The 15,253-nt window shown below is 33.7% G+C and overlaps 1 protein-coding gene across 1 annotated transcript in view; it reads right to left on the minus strand.

The window, feature by feature from the left end:
• Positions 1-2,847: 2,847 nt before the first annotated feature.
• MIGA1 (mitoguardin 1) overlaps positions 2,848-15,253 on the minus strand; it is a gene marked incomplete at its 3' end in the record, with an annotated part of 70,452 nt that continues 58,046 nt past the window's right edge. The window contains exons 8-15 of the mRNA XM_084243923.1: positions 13,879-13,997; positions 13,555-13,627; positions 12,547-12,633; positions 10,782-10,880; positions 9,288-9,422; positions 7,264-7,317; positions 4,951-5,067; positions 2,848-3,066 (exon numbers count right to left, since the gene is read on the minus strand). Of these exons, the coding sequence (XP_084100049.1) occupies positions 2,848-3,066; positions 4,951-5,067; positions 7,264-7,317; positions 9,288-9,422; positions 10,782-10,880; positions 12,547-12,633; positions 13,555-13,627; positions 13,879-13,997 (903 nt within the window). The remainder of the gene's footprint in view (positions 3,067-4,950; positions 5,068-7,263; positions 7,318-9,287; positions 9,423-10,781; positions 10,881-12,546; positions 12,634-13,554; positions 13,628-13,878; positions 13,998-15,253) is intronic.

Here is a 15,253-nt window from a genome sequence, read left to right on the forward strand (position 1 = left end):
TAATCACTCCTTTGATAATTTAAATAGAAGATTCTATATTTTAAGGCAAGAAAACATTTGTAAATATTTTTTGTAAATTCAGTTCAACAAATTAATAGTATCATAGTAAATGTATATGAATAAAGAGTATAACTTTATGAGAAAGAAAATTCTTTGAAGCTAACTATTAGCAGTATGAAAAAGTGGCTTCTTTCTTAAAAGATAATCTCTGATATTTAATTACTCTCTAATTAATAATTAATCTTCTATTTGACATTTAATTGTTAGCCATAGAAAAGAAATGATGGGCCTTTTATCTGAACAAAAAGGTAGAGAAACCAAAGTAGAAAAAATAATTACCAAATATAAACCACCTGAAATATTTTTTTCCTCAGAAAACTAGGAAAAAAGTAATTTCTCAAGACTAATTCAAGGTCCTCTTAAATTTCCTTAGGGAAGTGGATGGTAGGATTCAAGTGACAATAGCAATCATGGTAAGTGTTAGGGATTTATTCTATAAAGTTCTAGAGTAGATTAATATATATTTTTAAAAACACTGCATTAGCTATTTAACTGAATTCAACAAAAAGTAAAACTGGTACATGTCTTAAGTACTTTTTATGGTCAGAAACATTTTTAAGAGATTTTTTTTTTAAAAGGTCAAGGATTTTCCTTTACAATAGAAAGGTTTTTTCCCATGTTTATTGCCCTGCAGTTCTATTTTATCATTCTTGTCTCTTTTGTCAAAGGCCACAAAGTAGTAGTTACTTGCTTAAGTAGTAGTTACTGAAATAACCAGAAACTTATGAAACTCAAGCACTGATTTTGACAAACCAACTTCTAGAATATAGGCAGCTTTTTTTCACTTACGGTGAAATGTAAAAGAGAAAAAAAACCTTCTGAAAAGCCATTCATCTTGCCTGAAGAAATCCCCCAGAGATATCTTATGTAGTAGCAGCATTATTAAATAGTGTAATTCTTCAAAAATAGATTCAAACAATATCTTCCTTAAATAAAAAAGTAATTAAGCTTACTTAAGCTTTGTTTATAAAACTATAGCTTAAAACATTGAGCCCCCCCAAACAGGAAAATATAAGCAAAAACTGTCTTGCCTACATGGTAATGGCATGTGTGTGTATGTGTATGTGCATATGTGTGCATGTGTGTGAATTATTCAAGCCAGTGTACCTCAAAAAGATGCTAAAAAAAACCCAAACACAGATATAAAATAAAAAGTAAAACATTACATAAAGGATTTCTTAGCTCTGATACTTCTAATGATACTTCTCCATCAATAATTAGAACTATGAATAGTCAATTGTTAAATTAAGAATATATATAAGAAAAATCAAGGAGTTACATATGCAAAACCTACTAGCGTAATACTTCATACTGTTTAATGCTATAACCTATAGATTATGGAACACAGTGCATGTAAACAACACATATATTCTGAATCTCATATTTTGTAACTATTACATAAATGTGGCACATACATAAATTTCAAACATTATGCTTCTTTCCTCCCCATTTTTCACTTTTTATTCATAAATCAGCAACTAGGCACTTTAATCCCAAAATGCATTTTTTAAAAATACAGCTCCTTCTGGGTAAACTCCCTCCTGGAACAAATACAGCCCACTTTAGGAACACAATCAACAAGTCCAACCTATTATTGATAGACTGAATCGGTCACTCCAAATAAATGTTATATGATTTGGACACAAAATTAATACAACTCTGAAAATATCCAATATACTCTGAATAACCTCACGCAAATGAACAACTCTTTTGTTCATACAATTGCCATCAAGGACGTGAAATATACTCCCATACCATTAAAAAATATTTTGCTTTATATTCAGAGGAAAAAACCTTTAAAATTTCAGTAAGATTCAAAGTATGAATATTTTAAAAATATGGGCTTAATGTGACAAAATTTCCAGTATGCTAAGTTATCTGTGTGAATAAGTAAAAGCCAGTTTTGCAGAAGGAAAAAGGAGAAATGATTTTATTCTACTAAGATTAATATCTTCAGATGTTGGGCAACAGTCCCAAAATTACACAGGAAAAAAATTTAATGGCCTGTCATAGTTAATAACTTATTTTTAAAATTGATATTAAGTAAAGGGAAAAATGTTCTAATCTATAAAAAAAAAAGATGTTTTGAGTGTCTCTATTGTAACTTATAGGACCAATAGCAACATATTTTGGAAACTGCAGCAAATCTAATGTAAACTTGTAACTTGTAAACTTCTCAGTGTCAATTCATTTAAATGTTTTTAACTATACTGAGCCATTACAATATCTTTGATTCAAATACACAAGCAATAAAGTAAGCATTACATATAAAACACCACTACCACCTAAACTTGGTCAAACAAATGAATAACTTTATAATTAAAAATAAATTTTCAGGCAACGTTAAGTTTGTTGACACTATGGGTAATATATTCTTGCATGGGTTTGCCACAAAGGTCTTTGCTAAAGTGTACATTTTCAAGGTGCAAAGCTGTTTTTATAACAGAGTTTTTGAGAATGATATCGGACATTTCACATTGCTTCAAGACAATGACTCAATTTAATTCCCAAGCACTGGCTTCAAATCAAGCAGTATTTCTGTAAAACCCACATTTCACCACTTAAATCATTACCTAACCATTATAAAAAGTCGCTTTGGAAACACTACACAGGGAATCCATGAAAGAACTTCTGTGTAAGTATAGTAAAGTCCCTTATTCTTTACTAGATTTTTCCCGCCCCCCTGAGTCCATTAACACCAATTCTATAGATTTTGTAACATGTTACAAAATCAAGTTAGCTTAAAATATTTCATAGCACATTCAAATTATCTGATTCTAACGGTACTTATTGTACTTTGGCTTCCACTAGGCCACTGGGCATAACATGACCATGACTACTTATACAACTACTTGTATGCCTCAGTGCATCAGCTCCAAGATAGGCCATTAAAAGTTCAGTGCGACGAATGAGTAACTGCATGAGATCTTCAGTCAATGCCTCTATACTGGAATAGCGCACCTTCTCGAAGTCAAAAATGTCTTTGAGAAAGAAGAGAACTTGATTCTGAAAATACACACCAAAAAACAAAGGTATTTTATTAGCCCAAAATGATATTGTCTAGTTATTAATGTTGTAATAAGCAATGAATTGGGAGTCAGAAAGTTCAAGATCCAGTGCTAGTTTTGTATCTCATTAAAAAGGGACCTTGAACAAGTGATTACTCTTTTATTGGATATCATTTTCTTTTTCTGTAAAATAAGATACAATACCACTTGTCCTTTTTACTACTCAGGGCTGATGTAATCATAATAAAAAAAAAAATCTATGGAAAATGTCTGTAAACCCTATTATCTCTTTCCCAGTAAGTGAAGTTTTCAGTGGTATCTCTGAGCACACTTTCAGAGAGACAGTAAATGATCTCCAATAATTTTTATTTATAAATCTTAAATGTATTTTTTTTACAAATAACAAAACTTAAGACATATGAAAAATAAAAATAATTTCAGGTCTCAAATCAGTGGAAGATCGTGAAAGACATTTCATTTCAGTAAGTTAATACTTATGCTGAAACTCACTTTAAGCAAGTTGTACTAAGTATTAAATCTCAAGCTGTTATGTCAAGTCAGGGAAAAAAGTAATGCCAAAGAACAAGAACAAAGAACCAGGAATGCTAAATTTCTATACCATAGGAATCAAATATTAAGATGCACTAAGAAGGGACAATTCTTAGATTCATTAGGGTTTACATCTGGAAAGGTCATTAGCACTCAACCTGTCATGTCTTCTGAACCACGATTTTATAGATGAAGAAAGGACAAGCAGAATCAGACACCTCATTAATGATAGACTTAACTCCTCATCCAAATTTTCCCAATAAACACATACCTTACATTTGGGAGGTAAGTAAACTACTCAAAAATTAATGAGTTCTGAATGACAGTAAAATAAATATTTCCTAAAGCATTTAGATAAATGCTGTATTAATAGCACATAAACAGAAGTTTTTTTTTTTTTAATGAAGGATATAGAGAAACATCCCAAGCATCAAATATTTTAAAATTCATATTTGGTTATATTTACTTTTTTCTTGTTGAAACTTAGTCCAAACTCAAGACTATTAGTAGGACTTTCCTTGGCAGCATGCCAGGCAGAAATTTCTGCAATGAGCTGTGATTTGTATTTTGGCAAACAAACTGCTGACGTTGGGAAACAAGTTTCAAGTTCAAAGTCATTTCTCAGAACTAGGATTTTATCATTCATAGTATCTGGGACCAGAATTTATTTCCAAATTTCCACATGTGCAATAAACACAGATACTATTTGTTTTAAATTTCAAAAGTGCCCAGGTGTGAAGTACAAATCACCTACAGATATTTGATGGTAATAACAGAACACCATAAAAGAACAAGTATCTATTATAGAAGGAATTGATAAGGTGAATGTGCTTGTTGAATCTTTTCTAAGACAAAGCATCAAATCTATATAATCCTGCCTTACTGGCATTTAAACATTAAATTCAGGTGACTTTCATAACTTCACCTATAAATTACATTGTTTCTCACACAGAAACAAAACAAAATAAAACTTTATCCACTTTTCAATTTATAAAAAAGGATTGCGGGGCCTCCCTGGTGGCGCAAGGGGTTGAGATGCAGCCTATTTTGCTATCTGAAGCCACTGCAGCATGAGTTTGATCCCTGGCCAGGGAGGTGACCCACATGCGCAGCAGACCTCCTGACTCGCCTGCTGCTCCCCTCAGCAGTGTATTTCAGTCAATCTGCCTGTTTCCTTCCCTACTCTGTCTCTGGTGAATCCTCTCACCCCCAACACCTCTGGCCTGTACCCTGGTTCTTGTATGCATAAATAAATAAATCTTTAAACAACCATCCAAAAGCATGGTTGTTTAAAAAAAAAGAAAAAAAGGAATGATTCAATGACTGCACATACCTTAAAGAAGCAACATAAATCATACAGAGAATTTCTAGGACCCAGAAAGCCCCAGGCTAGGACAGGGCTGATGTGCTCACAGATGGCATAAAAGTGGGCAAAAAATCCATCTGGGATCTGTTGGAAAGTAAAAGAGAACAAGTTCTTTTTATCTGCTTGCATTTTCTTTTTCCATTAGAGCAACTGGAATTGTTACCCATCCGATGACCAGCTCTTTCTTAAGGGCAGATCAAAAAGTCAATGATGTACAGCCTAAAGAAAGTTAATAACTTACAAATAATTTTTAGAGTCGTAGAATGTTTTCATAGAATATAGATTTCATAGCCTAGCCGACAGTTTCTAACATTCTGAGAAATGTTATTTCTTAAAGACATTTTAACCTCATAAAATTATTTCATAAAAAAAATCATATCAAGTGCTATAACCAAGCAATAACAAGAATGTTATGATGTTCCTTAGCAGTATGATTTTTAGGATTAATGAGAGTACCATAGTTTCAGTTATTAAAAAGCTTTACTCAAGCACTTAATAAGATCATCTGAAAAAGAATAAAATCATCTTTAAATTATTAAGTACAAAAGTATGCTACCAACTTCTAAGTTAAGAAACTAGATATTGCTAAAGTAATTTAATTTTGTAACTGCCTCTACTTAAACAGCAATGACACATGCAGTTATGATGTAGGAATTTCTCTAAATTTATTAATAACTTTCTGAATTTCCCTTGTTAAATAACATCTTGTGGAATTTGCCACATAGCATTGACTAGGGATAACTATGTCTTAAGATCCTGACTCTTGGAGGATCTATTTTCTATTTTACAGACTCAGATAATCTTCTAAACTTCAAAAAGTTCTCAGAAAAAGTTGTTACTCTAGTATAAGAGTCTGTGCATATATTAAAATTCTAATCCCATGCAGATTCTAAGTGTATTAGGAGTTCAGACAGGTAAGAAGTTAGTAGAAAAGACAAGCTTCACCAAGGAGTAATGTGAACTGAACTCCATAGTAGGAAAGATTCAAGTACAGAAGATAGAATATATTATTCCAGGTGTAGAAAATAGTCCCCCCAAAGTGAGATATACAGTTATCTATGGATACAGAAAGAAGACTAGTCTAGGACACAAAATTTATGCTAAAAATAAGAAATACAGATAGAAACTGCCGCTCATTAAACTTTCTATATTTATTTTTTAAATTTTATGCTTAAATTAAGCTTAGCGATAATTATCTCACCTTATCCTTACAGCAGTATAAAGTAGGCATTAACTTCATTTTGCAAATAGGAAAATTGAAGGGTCAGTTGATAGTTTGTTACTTGCCCATGATCACGCTAGTTAGTGTGACAATCAAACCCTAGTCTGTAAATCTGTTCCTTAATCTCAAAAATTAGCTATAATCATTTGGGGAGCCTGTTTAAAACACAGGGTCTCTGGCATCATTTTAAACAAAAATTATTAAAGTATATGGTCTCTGGAATTATGTTTAACACCTTCTGAAGATACTCTAACACTATGCTTTGGAAACAGTGCACTTGCCAATCTATCGCAAATTTGTAAGGATCAGATTTTGAAATACAGATAATATAAAATACAATAAGTTAATGAGAAAATAATAGCAATAACCAACACTTGCATAATAGACTGTGCCATGTACAGTTCCATGTACTTTACATTTAATACTCAAAAAGCTCATGAGATAAATACTATGCTCTTTTTTTAAGAGATAAGGAAACTAAGGCATAGAGAGGTTAGGCAACTTGCCGAGGTGCTAGCTAGCACATGGTATTTTAACCAGGCAATCTGACTAGAGTCCATGCCTTTGCCAGAGGAGTGTGTGGTGATAACATGTGTAGAGGGTGAGATGTGCTGGAGGATGTGGAGCTTGGAAACAGGATATGAATTTTGAGACTTTTTGGGCAGATGCTCTCAGTTGAATAAATTAGTTATTCAAATCAAATCATTTCTCAATTGATTACATAAGGTGGGATCCACTATACTAAACAGTTGTTTTAAATCTTAATATCATTAAAAACAAAAGCTCTATCAGAACTGTTTTCAACCCTTAGTAGAAATTCCATGCATGCCTCAATACTTACAATATTGAACTATGTCAAAATGAACTATACAGTTAAGGAAAAGGGAGAAGGAATTTTAAAAAGGAGAAGTCAATCTAGTACCAATAAGTTACTCATCTAGCTTAAGGAATGGTCTCTATCAGCTCCCATCCCCATTAGAGAAGCAGCTCAGATGTTCCTTTGATAATTTGTTCCTCAAATTATTTAACAGAGATGTCCAAGGCATAATGACTCTTACCTTCATCTGTTGCCTTTTCTGTTTCAGCACTGACCAACAACTTGAAGCCACAGCCTAAATAAATGTATAAAAGGCCAGATTTACATTATTAACGATATAAATTTTTTTCTATTTGAAGTGATTTTTATTAGAGATTCAAAGATTTTGGGGCTAAAATGTTCAAAACATGAATTTTTAATAAGAAATACTCCAGGTTCTTTCCATTGTTTGTAAATACTAATGAAAAGGCATTTTGATTTTATAAATTTTAAAATTAATACAAAGTCAATGAAAGAAAAGGTTGACTCTGGTACCAAGGATAATTACTCAGTAATTACACTTCAATTCTGAGTTCTCAAAATTCTGTTCTCATAGGAAAAGAATGAAAATGTGTACACAGATGTATAATAATTATTTTATGCTGAACACTGAAAAAAAATAAGGAAATTTTTTTTATAATAGTTCTGTTGGAAATATTGATAGTTGTAGGTAGAGCTAACAGTTTTATTCAAATAGAGAACTAATAGAGAACTAAGAACTATTCAAACATAGAACTAAGAACTATGATAGGTACAAAAATACCTAAGTGGAGCCTGAAAACATCTGGTTCTACTCTGTCCATACCCAACTTTGATCAAGGTCATCTCACCAAGTCAATTGCAGAAATGGAAACATAGGCCTTTCATGGCTAAAACAAACTTTGAGAGAAAAACAGATTTCCTATAAGTGCTTTAAAATTTAATACCAGCAATTTCTAAAATAATTGTGAAATAGCCAATTAGAACATATTTTAAAAGGCATCCAAACTTCATCATAAATATCTACCACCTACTTCCAGGTAGACACTTAAGGGGCAACAACAACAACAACAACAACAAAAAAAAACCAATGTCAACTAGAGATTTAAGTATGAAAAACAATAGAAACTGAGAACATTTGAAGTATATAGTTTAAAACTGCTTTATTTTCACACTTTTTTTTCTCCTTTAATTTTTGATAGTATTTGGGAAAAGAAATCTCCAAATTTTCCTCTTAAAATATTTCTTTTTTTTTTTTTTTACTTTAATTGAGGTAATGTTGGCTTACAATGGTGCATATGATTTAGGGGAACAGGTTCATACCTCCTCAGATGGATGTCACCACACCACACCCACCACAAAAGCACCCACAGTATTTTACCACAGACCATTAGAACCCCTCACCTCTTTGTTCCAAGTGTCTCCCACCCCACCTGGCAGTCTCAGTTCTGCAGTCTTATATCTCAGGTTAGTTTCAGTTTAGTTTGTCAGTTTCTTTGCTTTGTTTCTCTGTGTTCCATTATGACTCAAATCATCTGGTATTTGTCTTTCTTCTTTGGACTTATTTCATTGAACATAATCCCCTCAGGTTTCATATGTCATTTTTTTAGTTGAACTGCAGTATTTCAGTTTATTTATTTTTATTTATTTTTTTTATTTTATTTATACAAGCACTGGGTACAGTCAGAAGCGTGGGAGGGCGAGAGAATTCACCAGAGCCAGAGCGGGGAGCAGAGCAGGCAGAAGGACCGAAGCACACTGCTGAGGGGAGCAGCGGGCGGCAGGAGAGGTCTGCACGCCATGTGGGACCCTCCTCCGGGGCCAGGGAGCAGCCGGGGATAGAACCGGCGCTGCAGAGGCTGCGGACAGCTTCGCAACCCAGCGCTCAACCGCTGCGCCACCGGGGAGGCCCAGCAGTATTTCAGTTTAGTTGTAGAATTAATTCAGTTACATACAAATTTTATTAGACCTGAGCTAGTAAGAAACATAATTTTTTGGCTTGTTTATTTTGAAATCTGAAGAAACTACTCAGTCCTACTAGTCAAGATAGGGGTTGATAAGAGTCAAAAGGTGAATTTCAACTAAAGATGTTATATATCATACATATCTGATCTGATTATCAAAGGATAAGCTTAGTATCCATATTAGTCATTATACAAGCAGATATATATGTAAATCTTACTAGCCTTTCCAGTTCTGACTATTTTTCATCAAATTTAAATGGTTGAGAAGTAAACCACCACTTACAGTTTCTTTGAAAGAGGAGTTTAGCCAGCGGTTATTTACTACATTCTGTATGGATGTAGGTGGGTTTTCTAAATCTTCAAAGGAATCCATTAATATAAAATCCAGAACAACATCATAAAAATTTAGATTTTTCACCTGCATTAAGTTACAAGAATTAAAACAGAAATTATTATTATAGAGAGTTGAGATAAAGTTTGAAAACAGGGTTTCATACTTTGTAATACCAGGATCTTATTAGTTGCATTATATTCTATTTCTGACAAAAAAAGAGGAAGAGGAGAGAAACATAAGAAAATTCACCACCAGTAATTATAATTCACATTAGAGTTGCGTCTTCCTAGATCCTATCAGGTAAAATCAATCTCTCTCTCCACTCTATTCTAGAAGTCCTCTGTTCATGCTTTTATTATGGTGACCACAATGTTCATCTTACTTACTGATCATTTAGTTACTGGTATATCTGTCTGTCTTCCCTACTACATGATGAACCTCCTGCTCTCTCATTCATTCATGCATACTGTACTGTACTCTCTATGCTAGCAGGTGCCCAGACTTCTACAGTAAGTAAACTATATGCTTAGAATTCAGTCAGGAAAACAGACAACAAAAAATAATTTCATAAATATATAACTAAGCTGAGAGGAGCATTGCAAAGAAAAAATATACGGTATTATGAGAGTATATGATGGAGATGCTAATTTAGACTGGATGCAAGAAGCTTTTTTCAGGGAGTGAGATATCCCAGGTATAGCAAATCTTTTCAAAGACTTTACTATAAGAAGGAACACAGTGGAGCTAAGTCAAGGAAAATCACTGAAAGGGTGCTGTAGCTCTCTGTAGTAGAAAGCAAAGGTGAGTAACTACATACAAAAGGAAGGCCAGTTTCTGCAGAGTTCATGATCCATTTTATCCTCACAGTATCTAAGGGGTGGGATGGGAATGAGAAAGATGATCAGATTTGTATTTTCTGAGGACAGTTTTGGCAGCAACGTGACAGTGAATTTAGAGGGAAAGGAGTGTATGTGGGGAGGTGGGGAAGAGAGGAGTAGGCAGGGAGTAAGGCAATACAGGATTATCAGTATGTTTAATTCCTCAGTATATTTATCATCAGTATAGTTATCCTCCGTATATTTAATTATTTGTTTGATCTCGTATGCAGTCAATCCCCTATCCCCACTGTCCCATCTGAATTTGTGCTTGCATAGAACCCCATTACCACCCTGTAAGTGGCTGATAATTGACTTCTGGAAGGAAGGAAGAAAGGGAAGACAGAACGAAGGAAGAAAAAAAGGAAAGAAGAAAAGATTTTTTAAAAAACAATTATTTTCAACTGTTGCCCCAATGTATGTAGACTGGTACTGACTTTGTCATAACCACCATACACAATTGGTTTGCCTGCTACTTAACAATGACAAGGAAACTGGGCCTCATAATATGTAAACATTATGTGTAAATAACTAAAGGGAATAAATATGATAAAAATTTTTAACTTACTCCTCTAGCAGCAAGTTCCATTTCAGTACTATCCCAGTGATCTGTCTGCTCCAAAAAATAGATCATCTCATCAAAAACATCTTCAAACTTCTTTGGATTCTGTAGAAGAAAACACACTTTAACTGAAACTCAACTTTATAATAAGGTTAAAGTTTACAAAGTAAATGAATTACTCTTTAGTAAGTTTGTTAGCTTGTTATTCTTTTAGGTAACAGAATTAAAATTTATTTTCAAAATATACCATATTCATTAGTTTAATACTTTGTTCTGCCAACATTTTGCAGAAGCGAAGAGTAAGACTATTAGTAAAATGTCATGTGCAAACTGCTTACTACTCAAATATGTATGCCTATTTAGGTCACTTCTTAATATGAAAATTTGATTACAAACTGCAAATCTTTATGTTACTGTTATAGTTACTTAAAAAAATAAAAAAAATTGAAAGCAACAAAATGTGCAGATGGAACAAGCACCTTGGCACCTCAAGGGAGAGATGCCTTGGCATCACAAGGAGAGGAAACCCTTCCAGAATTCAACCACAAAGACATGGCAGATTTTATCTTTCTATCAAATACAGAGTTCAAAATTGCCATGATAAAAAAAAAATTCAAAGAACTAGAAGAAAATTGAGAAAAAAGAATGACCTGAGAAATATAATGAATGAACAGAAAATAGAGATGAAAGCTTTAGATGGGGATATAGAAAAGATGCAAGATGTAAAAAGATCAATAGAGGAGACAAAAACATTCTTGAGAAAGCTATGAAAGCAGAACAGACCAAAGGAAGATCCAATCAGTGACCTTGAAGATGATGATATGCAAAGGATCCAGGGGGAAGGAAAAGAAATACAAGAAAAAGTAATGAAGAAACAAAGATTTATCCGACTTCACACAAGGCAGCACAAGGTATATGGGTATTCCAGAAGGGAAAGGGAAACAAAAGGGGACAGAGACATTACTCAAAGAAATTATAGAGGAAAGCTTCCCAAACCCAGGAAAGAAGCTAAGTATACAAGTCTATGAAGCTAGGGCCTCCCTGATGGCCTAGGGGTTAAATCTCAGCACTATCACTGCTATGACCTGAGTTTGATCCCCAGCCAAGAAGTTAACCCACATAAGGCGTAGCAGACCTCTCCTGTCTTGCCTGCTGTTACCCTTAGCAGTGTATTTCAGTAAATCTGCCTGTTCTGCTCCCCACTCTGTCTCTGGTGAATCCTCTCACCCACCCCCGCACTTCTGGCTTACACCCCAGTTCTTCTATGTGTTAAAAAAAAAAAAAGTCTATGAAGCTAAAAGAACACCTCATTAGCTAAATATACAAAGAACTTTATAATACATAGAAGTGAAACTTCCAAGATTTCAACATAAAGAAAGAATACAGAAGGTCGCTAGGGGAAAAAAGAAGATAATCTATAAAGGAAAACCGGAAACTTTTTACTGAACAGAATTGAAGGAGGTAAGAGAAGAGGTAATAGAGAAAATAATAGTGTTGGCTGTAGTAGCAGATCTAATGATGAATCTCACCATGATGATCCCAGACTTTATGGCAAATAAATAATTTATGAGAAACAACTTGGTGCAAATAGTGTGGACTTTATAAACAGAAAATAAGTAAACCCAAGTAGAAATGAATGCTCTTTGGGTTATTTATTTTTATTATCTGAATTTTCACAACTGTCTTTTCTTCTACTTAAAATTTAATGTATTTTATGCTTCAGTACAACTAAAAACACAACAATAAAAAAATTGCCAACAAACAAATATACCTTTCTTGCTTTCACAATTAATGCTGATAGAATTTTCCTTCCACTCTCAGCAAGGAATATTCTGTTGGCTGTTTCTGAAAGAATTACCTGCAAAACATCCAAACAGAGAAAAACAAGACCTGTAATTAATGTGAATGAACTTTTCACTTTAGAGCACATCTATGAATATAATCAATGCATTCTATTTGGTCGTCTTTCAGCAGGTAAAGCAGAGAAAATTTAATTTATTAAAATCAAAAGATCAAAAGAGTTTTTAAAATCTATAATCAAAAAGGAATATGAGATAAATCTAAATTTAAATTCTGTTCAGTTTAATATTAAAAGTCCAAGATAAATGTCATATAGTCCAAAATAGGAAAATAAAGACAATTTTGTTGTTAAATGAACATATTTCATTTTGGGATTTTACAATTGATTCAAAGAAAAAAATTTAGAACACATAATAATTGATAATAAGACAGGTTGTTTTCATTTTAAGCAGACATTTCTATACATCTGCAGCATCAAATTTACTGTTTTAATAAAGTATGCTCGACATGGGAAGCCATGGGAAAGGACAATGACAAATGCAGGGACACAGTAGGCAGGAACTTAACAGACCTTGTGTTTGCCATTAGGAATAAAGATAATAAGGGGTAAAAAGCTGTTCTGTTTATATGCAATTGTACTCTGTAGCATGAAGGTGGAGTGACTGGTTGGAGGAAGTCATTTAATATTAAAAAAAAAAAAAATACCTGAGGGCCTCCCTGGAGGCACAAGGGGTTAAGACGCAACCTATGAAACTATCTGCAGCCACTGCAGCACAAGTTCTATCTTCCGCCAGGGAGCTACCCACATGGCACAGGGGACTTCTCCTGACTTGCCCGCTGCTCCCCTCAGCAGTGTATTTCAGTCAGTCTGCCTGTTCTGTTTCCCACTCTGACTCTGGTGAATCCTCTCACCCTCCACCCCTCTGGCCTGTACCCCAGTTCTTCTATGCATAAATAAATAAATCTTTTAAAAAAATACCTGAAAAGCCTGTCGAATACAGTGAAGTTTGGCAAGAAAATCACTGTCTCCTAGGCACTCCAACATTTCAGTTCTAAGTAATAAACAGGGGAGACAATTGTTAAACTGCATTCAAGATCAAGCCCACTACAAATTTGGACTCAAAGAGGCTTAACTTCAGGGCCGTAATATAAAATACATGTCTTTTCAATATCGACAAAACATAAAAATTTTGTTGAATCTTAAAAACATTTCCCCTAGTCCCACATTTTTAATTAATACTATACAAACATAGCAACAGCATATTAATATTTTTCAGAAACTCAAGCAAAACCGAAATGATACCTAAGCACTCTCGAGTAAATTTTTCCTTCTTCCACTAAGTGCATGGCTTCTTCATAAAAGGGGCAATGGCAAAGAGACTCCAGACTGTAGGTATGCCGCACTTCTCTGTGCTCTGCAAGCTAAGAATACAGTGGGTTAAAACAGACTACACTGAAGAAGAGCAGAAAAAAATTCAAAACAGGATTTTGTTCACATCAATATATGTTAAATTTGATAAAACCATAAAATTGCTCGGTAAAATTTTATATCTAGTTATATCTGAATTCATTTTCTCTCAAAGTTTTCTCTTTTTTTGGCCTCTGAGCTAAGTCTTATTTATATTACCCTAAATATTGCTAATAACTAAACTTTTTTTCCTCTTCACTTTTTGAATAAGGGTTATAGAAAAATGCAGTTGGCTATTTTAGAGTATAAATGCTGCAATAAATAACGGGTTAAATTCTATCATTTAGTTGTAGAACTTGAGGCAAGTTCCTGCTAATCTAAATCATTTTTTTATTTGTAAAAATGGATAATAATAGCGCCTAATTTATATGTTGTTGTGAAGATTAAATGAGATAATCAACTTAAAGCATTTAGGATAACATAATGTGTACTTATGAAATGTCAGAACTATACCATAGAGAAGCAGTAAAAACCTCCACAAATCTCCACAAAAGCATAATCGCTGGCAAAAACTGTCAAAATTAAAATTTTCAGAGCTCTGAATATTAATGAAAGACTTGCAAACATTTAAGGAGCATTTATTTAAGAAAAATTGCTGAATCTATGAACAGTAACTTCTTCATTTTTAATTTGCTCTATTGTCATCCCTCTCCTCCACAGTGGTCTTGAAAACCACCAGACTCACAACTCTGGTAACTAAAAACCTGGAGTCTGGCAGCCATTTGAAGAAACCTTAATGATTTTGAAGCTTCCAAAAAGCTCTATCCCTAAAGAATTGTCACAATTTGACCTGAACAGCTCCTCCCTGCAAAGCTCTAATCTCAGGGCTTGTCTTTATTTGACCTGACCTGACTTAGAGTTTGCTCTGTGCAAGTTCTATCCCTCCCTCAACCTTTGTTGAAAATAGCGTGTAGCAATTGTTTTAACGCTACAGCTACCTGAGGTAGTCATACCCCAGGCTAGGCTGATCACAACAATGTTTATAGGGGTCTTTGAAAAAGTCCCATGTTTTCCTGGGAATCTAAGAGGTTGCTAGTATGTTCCAGGCTACCTATATATCCAGGAATGATCTTTTAAATCCCTAACCTCCGAGTTCTAACTAATGTTGATATTCTATCCAAGCAGGAAGTAAAAGTTAAGACAAAAGGAAAAAAAAAATCACTGGCCTCTATCAGAAACAAAAATAAAAACTTTTCTTCAAAGATCCCCA

The sequence above is a fragment of the Talpa europaea genome (assembly GCF_964194135.1).
Source record: "Talpa europaea genome assembly, chromosome: 9".
Lineage (NCBI taxonomy): Eukaryota > Metazoa > Chordata > Mammalia > Eulipotyphla > Talpidae > Talpa > Talpa europaea.